This window comes from Hemitrygon akajei, chromosome 19, assembly GCF_048418815.1.
Source record: "Hemitrygon akajei chromosome 19, sHemAka1.3, whole genome shotgun sequence".
NCBI lineage: Eukaryota > Metazoa > Chordata > Chondrichthyes > Myliobatiformes > Dasyatidae > Hemitrygon > Hemitrygon akajei.
This window is the reverse complement of record NC_133142.1, coordinates 1911372-1924202: the sequence shown is the minus strand read 5'-3', so window position 1 is coordinate 1924202 and position 12831 is coordinate 1911372. Positions and strand designations below refer to the sequence as shown.

General features: G+C 66.8%; 1 protein-coding gene across 1 annotated transcript in view; it reads left to right on the top strand.

Annotated features, from left to right (window-relative positions):
* The window catches only part of lamb2 (laminin, beta 2 (laminin S)), a gene marked incomplete at its 5' end in the record, with an annotated part of 243025 nt that overhangs the window by 177022 nt on the left and 53172 nt on the right, over positions 1-12831 (top strand). The window contains 1 exon segment of the mRNA XM_073072944.1: positions 225-388. Coding sequence (XP_072929045.1) covers positions 225-388 — 164 coding nt within the window.

Below are 12831 nucleotides of genomic sequence, written 5' to 3'. Positions count from 1 at the left end.
GGGGATTTTAAATCATTACCAGCAGTGACAAGCTGAGCGCTGTGGGAGCGCTGTCTGTGGGTGCAGCAACACAGTGACAGAGCCCTATCCCAGAACTCCTGACTCCCTGAACCCACATTTTTACGCATTTGATCCCTGACACTCTGACCTGCTTGTGCCCAGCTATCCCCAATGCCAGATCTTGAAACGACGATACTGATGCTGTTTCCCATCACCCGCTGTAGATGTGCTGAAGGTTACTACGGGAACCCGCTGCTTGGTTCGGGTGAACAATGCCGACCGTGCCCCTGTCCTGAAGTGCTGGGCAGCGGCCGCAACTTTGCCAACTCCTGTTACCAGGACAGCAGGACGAGGCAGGTGCTATGTAACTGCAAACCAGGATACACAGGTAGGGAGGTGTGTGTGTGTGTGTGTGTGTGTGTGTGTGTGTGTGTGTGTGTGTGTGTGTGTGTGTGTGTGTGTGTGTGTGTGTGTGTGTGTGTGTGTGGGACCGTCCCCCCAGTGAGGGTCAGTGTGTGTGTGTGGGACCGTCCCCCCCAGTGAGGGTCAGTGTGTGTGTGGGACCGTCTCCCCCCAGTGAGGGTCAGTGTGTGTGTGGGACCGTCCCCCCCAGTGAGGGTCAGTCTGAGTGTGTGGGACCATCCCCCCCAGTGAGGGTCAGTGTGTGTGTGGGACCGTCTCCCCCCAGTGAGGGTCAGTGTGTGTGTGGGACCGTCCCCCCCAGTGAGGGTCAGTGTGTGTGTGGGACCGTCCCCCCCAGTGAGGGTCAGTGTGTGTGTGGGACCATCCCCCCAGTGAGGGTCAGTGTGAGTGTGGGACCGTCCCCCCCCAGTGAGGGTCAGTGTGTGTGTGGGATCGTCCCCTCCCAGTGAGGGTCAGTGTGTGTGTGGGACCGTCCCACCCAGTGAGGATCAGTGTGTGTGTGGGACCGTCCCCCCCAGTGAGGGTCAGTGTGCGTGTGGGACCGTCCCCCCCAGTGAGGGTCAGTGTGTGTGGGACCCGTCCCCACCAGTGAGGGTCAGTGTGTGTGTGGGACCGTCCCCCCCAGTGAGGGTCAGTGTGTGTGTGGGACCGTCCCCCCCAGTGAGGGTCAGTGTGCGTGTGGGACCGTCCCCCCCCAGTGAGGGTCAGTGTGTGTGTGTGGGACCGTCTCCCCCCCCCAGTGAGGGTCAGTGTGTGTGGGACCGTCCCCCCCAGTGAGGGTCAGTGTGTGTGTGGGACCGTCCCCCCCCCCAGTGAGGGTCAGTGTGAGTGTGGGACCGTCCCCCCCAGTGAGGGTCAGTGTGAGTGGGACCGTCCCCCCCCCAGTGAGGGTCAGAGTGTGTGTGTGGGACCGTCCCCCCCCCAGTGAGGGTCAGTGTGCGTGTGGGACCGTCCCCCCCCAGTGAGGGTCAGTGTGTGTGTGGGACCGTCCCCCCCAGTGAGGGTCAGTGTGTGTGTGGGACCGTCCCCCCCCCCCAGTGAGGGTCAGTGTGTGTGTGAGACCGTCCCCCCCAGTGAGGGTCAGTGTGTGAGTGGGACCGTCCCCCCCCAGTGAGGGTCAGAGTGTGAGTGTGGGACCGTCCCCCCCCCAGTGAGGGTCAGTGTGTGTGTGGGACCGTCCCCCCCCAGTGAGGGTCAGTGTGTGTGGGACCGTCCCCCTCAGTGAGGGTCAGTGTGTGTGTGGGACCGTCCCCCCCCCAGTGAGGGTCAGTGTGTGTGTGGGACCGTCCCCCCCCCAGTGAGGGTCAGTGTGTGTGTGGGACCGTCCCCCCCCAGTGAGGGTCAGTGTGTGTGTGGGACCGTCCCCCCTCAGTGAGGGTCAGTGTGTGTGTGGGATCGTCCCCCCCCAGTGAGGGTCAGTGTGTGTGTGGGACCGTCCCCCCCAGTGAGGGTCAGTGTGTGTGTGGGACCGTCCCCCCCAGTGAGGGTCAGTGTGTGTGTGGGACCGTCCCCCCCCCCAGTGAGGGTCAGTGTGTGTGGGACCGTCCCCCCCCCAGTGAGGGTCAGTGTGTACGTGTGGGACCGTCCCCCCCAGTGAGGGTCAGTGTGTGTGTGGGACCGTCCCCCCAGTGAGGGTCAGTGTGTGTGTGGGACCGTCCCCCCCAGTGAGGGTCAGTGTGTGTGGGACCGTCCCCCCCCCCAGTGAGGGTCAGTGTGTGTGTGGGACCGTCCCCCCCAGTGAGGGTCAGTGTGTGTGTGGGACCGTCCCACCCAGTGAGGGTCAGTGTGTGTGGGACCGTCCCCCCCCCAGTGAGGGTCAGTGTGTGTGTGGGACCGTCCCCCCAGTGAGGGTCAGTGTGTGTGTGGGACCGTCCCCCCCAGTGAGGGTCAGTGTGTGTGTGGGACCGTCCCCCCCAGTGAGGGTCAGTGTGTGTGGGACCGTCCCCCCCCCAGTGAGGGTCAGTGTGTGTGTGGGACCGTCCCCCCCAGTGAGGGTCAGTGTGTGTGTGGGACCGTCCCCCCAGTGAGGGTCAGTGTGTGTGGGACCGTCCCCCCCCCCAGTGAGGGTCAGTGTGTGTGTGGGACCGTCCCCCCCAGTGAGGGTCAGTGTGTGTGTGGGACCGTCCCCCCCAGTGAGGGTCAGTGTGTGTGGGACCGTCCCCCCCAGTGAGGGTCAGTGTGTGTGTGGGACCGTCCCCCCCAGTGAGGGTCAGTGTGTGTGTGGGACCGTCCCCCCCAGTGAGGTTCAGTGTGAGTGTGGGACCGTCTCCCCCCAGTGAGGGTCAGTGTGTGTGTGGGACCGTCCCCCCCCAGTGAGGGTCAGTGTGTGTGGGACCGTCCCCCCCAGTGAGGGTCAGTGTGCGTGTGGGACCGTCCCCCCCCAGTGAGGGTCAGTGTGTGTGTGAGACCGTCCCCCCCAGTGAGGGTCAGTGTGTGTGTGGGACCGTCCCCCCCAGTGAGGGTCAGTGTGTGTGTGGGACCGTCCCCCCCCCAGTGAGGGTCAGTGTGTGTGTGTGGGACCGTCCCCCCCAGTGAGGGTCAGTGTGTGTGTGGGACCGTCCCCCCCCCAGTGAGGGTCAGTGTGTGTGTGGGACCGTCCCCCCCAGTGAGGGTCAGTGTGTGTGGGACCGTCCCCCCCAGTGAGGGTCAGTGTGTGTGTGGGACCGTCCCCCCCAGTGAGGGTCAGTGTGAGTGTTGGACCGTCCCCCCCCCAGTGAGGGTCAGTGTGTGTGTGGGACCGTCCCCCCCAGTGAGGGTCAGTGTGTGTGTGGGACCGTCCCCCCCCCAGTGAGGGTCAGTGTGTGTGGGACCGTCCCCCCCAGTGAGGGTCAGTGTGTGTGTGGGACCGTCCCCCCCCCAGTGAGGGTCAGTGTGTGTGTGGGACCGTCCCCCCCAGTGAGGGTCAGTGTGTGTGGGACCGTCCCCCCAGTGAGGGTCAGTGTGTGTGTGGGACCGTCCCCCCCCCAGTGAGGGTCAGTGTGTGTGTGGGACCGTCCCCCCCAGTGAGGGTCAGTGTGTATGTGACCCGTTCCCCCCAGTGAGGGTCAGTGTGTGTGGGACCGTCCCCCCCCAGTGAGGGTCAGTGTGTGTGGGACCGTCCCCCCCAGTGAGGGTCAGTGTGTGTGTGGGACCGTCCCCCCCCCCAGTGAGGGTCAGTGTGTGTGGGACCGTCCCCCCCCCCAGTGAGGGTCAGTGTGTGTGTGGGACCGTCCCCCCCCCAGTGAGGGTCAGTGTGTGTGTGGGACCGTCCCCCCCCCAGTGAGGGTCAGTGTGTGTGTGGGACCGTTCCCCCCAGTGAGGGTCAGTGTGTGTGGGACCGTCTCCCCAGTGAGGGTCAGTGTGTGTGTGGGACCGTCTCCCCCAGTGAGGGTCAGTGTGTGTGGGACCGTCCCCCCCAGTGAGGGTCAGTGTGTGTGTGGGACCGTCCCCCCCCAGTGAGGGTCAGTGTGAGTGTGGGACCGTCCCCCCCCCAGTGAGGGTCAGTGTGTGTGTGGGACCGTCCCCCCCCCAGTGAGGGTCAGTGTGAGTGTGGGACCGTCCCCCCCCAGTGAGGGTCAGTGTGTGTGTGGGGACCGTCCCCCCCCCCAGTGAGGGTCAGTGTGTGTGTGGGACCGTCCCCCCCCAGTGAGGGTCAGTGTGTGTGTGGGACCGTCCCCCCCCCAGTGAGGGTCAGTGTGTGTGTGGGACCATCCCCCCCCCAGTGAGGGTCAGTGTGTGTGTGGGACCGTCCCCCCCCAGTGAGGGTCAGTGTGTGTGGGACCGTTCCCCCCAGTGAGGGTCAGTGTGTGTGTGGGACCGTCCCCCCCAGTGAGGGTCAGTGTGTGTGTGGGACCGTCCCCCCCCCAGTGAGGGTCAGTGTGTGTGTGGGACCGTCCCCCCCCCAGTGAGGGTCAGTGTGTGTGTGGGACCGTCCCCCCCCCAGTGAGGGTCAGTGTGTGTGTGGGGGACCGTCCCCCCCCAGTGAGGGTCAGTGTGTGTGGGACCGTTCCCCCCAGTGAGGGTCAGTGTGTGTGTGGGACCGTCCCCCCAGTGAGGGTCAGTGTGTGTGTGGGACCGTCCCCCCCAGTGAGGGTCAGTGTGTGTGTGGGACCGTCCCCCAGTGAGGGTCAGCGTGTGTGTGGGACCGTCCCCCAGTGAGGGTCAGCGTGTGTGTGTGGGACCGTCCCCCCCCCAGTGAGGGTCAGTGTGTGTGGGACCGTCCCCCCCCAGTGAGGGTCAGTGTGTGTGGGACCGTCCCCCCCAGTGAGGGTCAGTGGTGTGTGGGACCGTCCCCCCCAGTGAGGGTCAGTGTGTGTGTGGGACCGTCCCCCCCCAGTGAGGGTCAGTGTGTGTGGGACCGTCCCCCCCCTCAGTGAGGGTCAGTGTGGAGTGTGGGACCGTCCCCCCCCTCAGTGAGGGTCAGTGTGAGTGTGGGGACCGTCCCCCCCAGTGAGGGTCAGTGTGTGTGGGACCGTCCCCCCCAGTGAGGGTCAGTGTGTGTGGGGACCGTCCCCCCCAGTGAGGGTCAGTGTGTGTGTGGGACCGTCCCCCCCCCAGTGAGGGTCAGTGTGTGTGGGACCGTCCCCCCCCCAGTGAGGGTCAGTGTGAGTGTGGGACCGTCCCCCCCAGTGAGGGTCAGTGTGTGGTGGGACCGTCCCCCCCCAGTGAGGGTCAGTGTGTGTGGGACCGTCCCCCCCAGTGAGGGTCAGTGTGTGTGTGGGACCGTCCCCCCCCAGTGAGGGTCAGTGTGTGTGGGACCGTCCCCCCCCCTCAGTGAGGGTCAGTGTGTGAGTGTGGGACCGTTCCCCCCCCTCAGTGAGGGTCAGTGTGTGTGTGGGACCGTCCCCCCCCAGTGAGGGTCAGTGTGTGTGGGACCGTCCCCCCCCCCCCCCAGTGAGGGTCAGTGTGTGTGGGGACCGTCCCCCCCCCCCCCCCCAGTGAGGGTCAGTGTGTGTGTGGACCGTCCCCCCCAGTGAGGGTCAGCGTGTGTGTGGGACCGTCCCCCCAGTGAGGGTCAGTGTGTGTGTGGGACCGTCCCCCCCAGTGAGGTTCAGTGTGAGTGTGGGACCGTCTCCCCCCAGTGAGGGTCAGTGTGTGTGTGGGACCGTCCCCCCCCAGTGAGGGTCAGTGTGTGTGGGACCGTCCCCCCCCAGTGAGGGTCAGTGTGCGTGTGGGACCGTCCCCCCCAGTGAGGGTCAGTGTGTGTGTGAGACCGTCCCCCCCCAGTGAGGTCAGTGTGTGTGTGGGACCGTCCCCCCCCAGTGAGGGTCAGTGTGACTGTGGGGACCGTCCCCCCCCCAGTGAGGGTCAGTGTGTGTGTGGGACCGTCCCCCCCCCAGTGAGGGTCAGTGTGTGTGTGTGGGACCGTCCCCCCCAGTGAGGGTCAGTGTGTGTGTGGGACCGTCCCCCCCCCAGTGAGGGTCAGTGTGTGTGTGGGACCGTCCCCCCCCAGTGAGGGTCAGTGTGTGTGGGACCGTCCCCCCCAGTGAGGGTCAGTGTGTGTGTGGGACCGTCCCCCCCAGTGAGGGTCAGTGTGAGTGTTGGACCGTCCCCCCCCCAGTGAGGGTCAGTGTGTGTGTGGGGACCGTCCCCCCCCCAGTGAGGGTCAGTGTGTGTGGGACCGTCCCCCCCAGTGAGGGTCAGTGTGTGTGTGGGACCGTCCCCCCCAGTGAGGGTCAGTGTGTGTGGGACCGTCCCCCCAGTGAGGGTCAGTGTGTGTGTGGGACCGTCCCCCCCCCAGTGAGGGTCAGTGTGTGTGTGGGACCGTCCCCCCCAGTGAGGGTCAGTGTGTATGTGACCCGTTCCCCCCAGTGAGGGTCAGTGTGTGTGTGGGACCGTCCCCCCCCCAGTGAGGGTCAGTGTGTGTGTGGGACCGTCCCCCCCCCAGTGAGGGTCAGTGTGTGTGTGGGACCGTCTCCCCAGTGAGGGTCAGTGTGTGTGGGACCGCCCCCCCAGTGAGGGTCAGTGTGAGTGTGGGACCGTCCCCCCCCCAGTGAGGGTCAGTGTGTGTGTGGGACCCGTCCCCCCCCCAGTGAGGGTCAGTGTGAGTGTGGGACCGTCCCCCCCCCAGTGAGGGTCAGTGTGTGTGTGGGACCGTTCCCCCCCCCCAGTGAGGGTCAGTGTGTGTGTGGGACCGTCCCCCCCAGTGAGGGTCAGTGTGTGTGTGGGACCGTCCCCCCCCCAGTGAGGGTCAGTGTGTGTGTGGGACCATCCCCCCCCCAGTGAGGGTCAGTGTGTGTGTGGGACCGTCCCCCCCCAGTGAGGGTCAGTGTGTGTGTGGGACCGTCCCCCCCCCAGTGAGGGTCAGTGTGTGAGTGTGGGACCGTCCCCCCCCCAGTGAGGGTCAGTGTGTGTGTGGGACCGTCCCCCCCCCAGTGAGGGTCAGTGTGTGTGTGGGACCGTCCCCCCCCCAGTGAGGGTCAGTGTGTGTGTGGGACCGTCCCCCCCCCAGTGAGGGTCAGTGTGTGTGGGGACCGTTCCCCCCAGTGAGGGTCAGTGTGTGTGTGGGACCGTCCCCCCCCAGTGAGGGTCAGTGTGTGTGGGACCCGTTCCCCCCAGTGAGGGTCAGTGTGTGTGTGGGACCGTCCCCCCAGTGAGGGTCAGTGTGTGTGTGGGACCGTCCCCCCCAGTGAGGGTCAGTGTGTGTGTGGGGACCGTCCCCCAGTGAGGGTCAGCGTGTGTGTGGGACCGGTCCCCCCCCCAGTGAGGGTCAGTGTGTGTGTGGGACCGTCCCCCCCCCCAGTGAGGGTCAGTGTGAGTGTGGGACCGTCCCCCCCCCAGTGAGGGTCAGTGTGTGTGTGGGACCGTCCCCCCCAGTGAGGGTCAGTGTGTGTGGGACCGTCCCCCCCAGTGAGGGTCAGTGTGTGTGGGGACCGTCCCCCCCAGTGAGGGTCAGCGTGTGTGTGGGACCGTCCCCCCCCAGTGAGGGTCAGTGTGTGTGTGTGTCCACCCCCCCCCCAGTGAGGGTCAGTGTGAGTGGGACCGTCCCCCCCCCAGTGAGGGTCAGTGTGTGTGTGGGACCGTCCCCCCAGTGAGGGTCAGTGTGCGTGTGGGACCGTCCCCCCTCAGTGAGGGTCAGTGTGTGTGTGGGACCGTCCCCCCCCCAGTGAGGGTCAGTGTGTGTGGGACCGTCCCCCCCCCTCAGTGAGGGTCAGTGTGTGAGTGTGGGACCGTTCCCCCCCCTCAGTGAGGGTCAGTGTGTGTGTGGGACCGTCCCCCCCCAGTGAGGGTCAGTGTGTGTGGGACCGTCCCCCCCCCCCCCAGTGAGGGTCAGTGTGTGTGGGACCGTCCCCCCCCCCCCCAGTGAGGGTCAGTGTGTGTGTGGGACCGTCCCCCCCAGTGAGGGTCAGCGTGTGTGTGGGACCGTCCCCCCCAGTGAGGGTCAGTGTGTGTGGGACCGTCCCCCCCCCAGTGAGGGTCAGTGTGTGTGTGGGACCGTCCCCCCCCAGTGAGGGTCAGTGTGTGTGTGGGACCGTCCCCCCCCCCCCCAGTGAGGGTCAGTGTGTGTGTGGGACCGTCCCCCCCAGTGAGGGTCAGTGTGTGTGGGACCGTCCCCCCCCAGTGAGGGTCAGTGTGTGTGTGGGACCGTCCCCCCCCAGTGAGGGTCAGTGTGTGTGTGGGACCGTCCCCCCCCCCCCAGTGAGGGTCAGTGTGTGTGTGGGACCGTCCCCCCCAGTGAGGGTCAGTGTGTGTGTGAGACCGTCCCCCCCCCCAGTGAGGGTCAGTGTGTGTGTGGGACCGTCCCCCCCAGTGAGGGTCAGTGTGAGTGTGGGACCGTCCCCCCCAGTGAGGGTCAGTGTGTGTGGGACCGTCCCCCCCAGTGAGGGTCAGTGTGTGTGTGGGACCGTCCCCCCCCAGTGAGGGTCAGTGTGTGTGTGGGACTGTCCCCCCAGTGAGGGTCAGTGAGTGTGGGACCGTCCCCCCCAGTGAGGGTCAGTGTGTGTGTGGGACCGTCCCCCCCCCAGTGAGGGTCAGTGTGTGTGTGAGACCGTCCCCCCCAGTGAGGGTCAGTGTGTGTGTGGGACCGTCCCCCCCCAGTGAGGGTCAGTGTGTGTGTGGGACCGTCCCCCCCAGTGAGGGTCAGTGTGAGTGTGGGACCGTCCCCCCCAGTGAGGGTCAGTGTGTGTGTGGGACCGTCCCCCCCAGTGAGGTCAGTGTGTGTGTGGGACCGTCCCCCCCAGTGAGGGTCAGTGTGTGTGTGTGGGACCGTCCCCCCCCAGTGAGGGTCAGTGTGTGTGTGGGACCGTCCCCCCCCCAGTGAGGGTCAGTGTGTGTGTGTGGGACCGTCCCCCCCCCCCCCAGTGAGGGTCAGTGTGTGTGGGACCCGTCCCCCCCAGTGAGGGTCAGTGTGTGTGGGACCGTTCCCCCCAGTGAGGGTCAGTGTGTGTGTGGGACCGTCCCCCCCCCCCCCAGTGAGGGTCAGTGAGTGTGGGAACCGTCCCCCCCCAGTGAGGGTCAGTGTGTGTGTGGGACCGTCCCCCCCCAGTGAGGGTCAGTGTGAGTGGGACCGTCCCCCCCCAGTGAGGGTCAGTGTGTGTGGGACCGTCCCCCCCAGTGGAGGGTCAGTGTGTGTGGGACCGTCCCCCCAGTGAGGGTCAGTGTGTGTGGGACCGTCCCCCCCCAGTGAGGGTCAGTGTGTGTGTGGGACCGTCCCCCCCCCCCCAGTGAGGGTCAGTGTGAGTGGGACCGTCCCCCCCCCAGTGAGGGTCAGTGTGTGTGGGACCGTCCCCCAGTGAGGGTCAGTGTGTGTGGGGACCGTCCCCCCCAGTGAGGGTCAGTGTGTGTGTGGGACCGTCCCCCCCCCCCCAGTGAGGGTCAGTGTGAGTGGGACCGTCCCCCCCCAGTGAGGGTCAGTGTGTGTGGGGACCGTCCCCCCCAGTGAGGGTCAGTGTGTGTGTGGGACCGTCCCCCCCCAGTGAGGGTCAGTGTGTGTGTGGGACCGTCCCCCCAGTGAGGGTCAGTGTGTGTGTGGGACCGTCCCCCCCCCCCCAGTGAGGGTCAGTGTGTGTGTGGGACCGTCCCCCCCCCCCAGTGAGGGTCAGAGTGTGAGTGTGGGACCGTCCCCCCCCAGTGAGGGTCAGTGTGTGTGTGGGACCGTCCCCCCCAGTGAGGGTCAGTGTGTGTGTGGGACCGTCCCCCCCCCCGTGAGGGTCAGTGTGTGTGTGGGACCGTCCCCCAGTGAGGGTCAGTGTGCGTGTGGAACCGTCCCCCAGTGAGGGTCAGTGTGTGTGTGGGACCGTCCCCCCCCCAGTGAGGGTCAGTGTGTGTGGGACCGTCCCCCCCCCAGTGAGGGTCAGTGTGTGTGTGGGACCGTCCCCCCAGTGAGGGTCAGTGTGCGTGTGGAACCGTCCCCCAGTGAGGGTCAGTGTGTGTGTGGGACCGTCCCCCCCCCAGTGAGGGTCAGTGTGAGTGGGACTGTCCCCCCCCAGTGAGGGTCAGTGTGTGTGGGACCGTCCCCCCCCCCAGTGAGGGTCAGTGTGTGTGTGGGGACCGTCCCCCAGTGAGGGTCAGTGTGTGTGTGGGACCGTCCCCCAGTGAGGGTCAGTGTGCGTGTGGAACCGTCCCCCAGTGAGGGTCAGTGTGTGTGTGGGACCGTCCCCCCCCCAGTGAGGGTCAGTGTGCGTGTGGAACCGTCCCCCAGTGAGGGTCAGTGTGTGTGTGGGACCGTCCCCCCCCAGTGAGGGTCAGTGTGTGTGGGACCGTCCCCCCCCCCCAGTGAGGGTCAGTGTGTGTGGGACCGTCCCCCCCCCAGTGAGGGTCAGAGTGTGAGTGTGGGACCGTCCCCCCCAGTGAGGGTCAGAGTGTGAGTGTGGGACCGTCCCCCCCAGTGAGGGTCAGTGTGAGTGGGACCGTCCCCCCCCCAGTGAGGGTCAGAGTGTGAGTGTGGGACCGTCCCCCCCAGTGAGGGTCAGTGTGAGTGTGGGGACCGTCCCCCCCCCCCCCAGTGAGGGTCAGTGTGTGTGTGGGACCGTCCCCCAGTGAGGGTCAGTGTGTGAGTGTGGGACCGTCCCCCCCAGTGAGGGTCCAGAGTGTGAGTGTGGGACCGTCCCCCAGTGAGGGTCAGTGTGTGAGTGTGGGACCGTCCCCCCCCCAGTGAGGGTCAGAGTGTGAGTGTGGGACCGTCCCCCCCAGTGAGGGTCAGTGTGAGTGTGGGACCGTCCCCCCCAGTGAGGGGTCAGTGTGTGTGTGGGACCGTCCCCCCCCCCCAGTGAGGGTCAGTGTGTGTGTGGGACCGTCCCCCCCAGTGAGGGTCAGTGTGAGTGTGGGACCGTCCCCCCCCCCCAGTGAGGGTCAGTGTGAGTGTGGGACCGTCCCCCCCCAGTGAGGGTCAGTGTGAGTGTGGGACCGTCCCCCCCCCAGTGAGGGTCAGTGTGTGTGTGGGACCGTCCCCCCCAGTGAGGGTCAGTGTGTGTGTGGGACCGTCCCCCCCAGTGAGGGTCAGTGTGCGTGTGGGACCGTCCCCCCCAGTGAGGGTCAGTGTGAGTGTGGGGACCCGTCCCCCCCAGTGAGGGTCAGTGTGTGTGTGGGACCGTCCCCCCCCCCCAGTGAGGGTCAGTGTGTGTGTGGGACCGTCCCCCCCAGTGAGGGTCAGTGTGTGTGTGGGACCGTCCCACCCAGTGAGGGTCAGTGTGTGTGTGTGGGACCGTCCCCCCCAGTGAGGGTCAGTGTGTGTGGGACCGTCCCCCCCAGTGAGGGTCAGTGTGTGAGTGGGACCGTCCCCCCAGTGAGGGTCAGTGTGTGTGTGGGGACCGTTCCCCCCCCAGTGAGGGTCAGTGTGTGTGTGGGACCATCCCCCCAGTGAGGGTCAGTGTGTGTGTGGGACCGTCCCCCCCAGTGAGGGTCAGTGTGTGTGTGGGACCGTCCCCCCAGTGAGGGTCAGTGTGTGTGGGACCGTCCCCCCCCAGTGAGGGTCAGTGTGTGAGTGGGACCGTCCCCCCAGTGAGGGTCAGTGTGTGAGTGGGACCGTCCCCCCCAGTGAGGGTCAGTGTGTGTGTGGGACCGTCCCCCCGCAGTGAGGGGTCAGTGTGTGTGTGGGACCCGGCCCCCCCAGTGAGGGTCAGTGTGTGTGTGGGACCGTCCCCCCCCCAGTGAGGGTCAGTGTGTGTGTGGGACCGTCCCCCCAGTGAGGGTCAGTGTGTGTGTGGGACCGTCCCCCCCAGTGAGGGTCAGTGTGTGTGTGGGACCGTCCCCCCAGTGAGGGTCAGTGTGTGTGTGGGACCGTCCCCCCAGTGAGGGTCAGTGTGTGTGTGGGACCGTCCCCCCCCAGTGAGGGTCAGTGTGTGTGTGGAACCGTCCCCCCCCAGTGAGGGTCAGTGTGTGTGGTGGGACCGTCCCCCCCAGTGAGGGTCAGTGTGTGTGTGGGACCGTCCCCCCCCAGTGAGGGTCAGTGTGTGTGTGGGACCCGTCCCCCCCAGTGAGGGTCAGTGTGTGTGTGGGACCGTCCCCCCAGTGAGGGTCAGTGTGTGTGTGGGGACCGTCCCCCCCAGTGAGGGTCAGTGTGTGTGTGGGACCGTCCCCCCCAGTGAGGGTCAGTGTGTGTGTGGGACCGTCCCCCCCCAGTGAGGGTCAGTGTGTGTGTGTGGGACCCGTCTCCCCCCCCCAGTGAGGGTCAGTGTGTGTGTGGGACCGTCCCCCGACCCCCCCCAGTGAGGGTCAGTGTGTGTGTGGGACCGTCCCCCCCAGTGAGGGTCAGTGTGTGCGTGGGGACCGTCCCCCCCAGTGAGGGTCAGTGTGTGTGTGTGTCCCCGTCCCCCCAGTGAGGGTCAGTGTGTGTGTGTGGGACCGTCCCCCCAGTGAGGGTCAGTGTGTGTGGGACCGTCCCCCCCAGTGAGGGTCAGTGTGTGTGTGGGACCGTCCCCCCCAGTGAGGGTCAGTGTGTGTGGGACCGTCCCCCCCAGTGAGGGTCAGTGTGTGTGGGACCGTCCCCCCCAGTGAGGGTCAGTGTGTGTGTGGACCGTCCCCCCCCAGTGAGGGTCAGTGTGTGTGTGGGACCGTCCCCCCCCAGTGAGGGTCAGTGTGTGTGTGTGTCCCCCCCCCCAGTGAGGGTCAGTGTGTGGTGTGGGACCGTCCCCCCAGTGAGGGTCAGTGTGTGGGACCGTCCCCCCCATTGAGGGTCAGTGTGTGTGGGACCGTCCCCCACCAGTGAGGGTCAGTGTGTGGGGACCGTCCCCCCAGTGAGGGTCAGTGTGTGTGTGGGACCGTCCCCCCCAGTGAGGGTCAGTGTGTGTGGGACCGTCCCCCCCAGTGAGGGTCAGTGTGTGTGTGTGTCGTCCCCCCCCAGTGAGGGTCAGTGTGTGTGTGTGGGGACCGTCCCCCCCAGTGAGGGTCGTGTGTGTGTGGGACCGTCCCCCCCCCAGTGAGGGTCAGTGTGAGTGTGGGACCGTCCCCCCCCCAGTGAGGGTCAGTGTGTGTGGGACCGTTCCCCCCAGT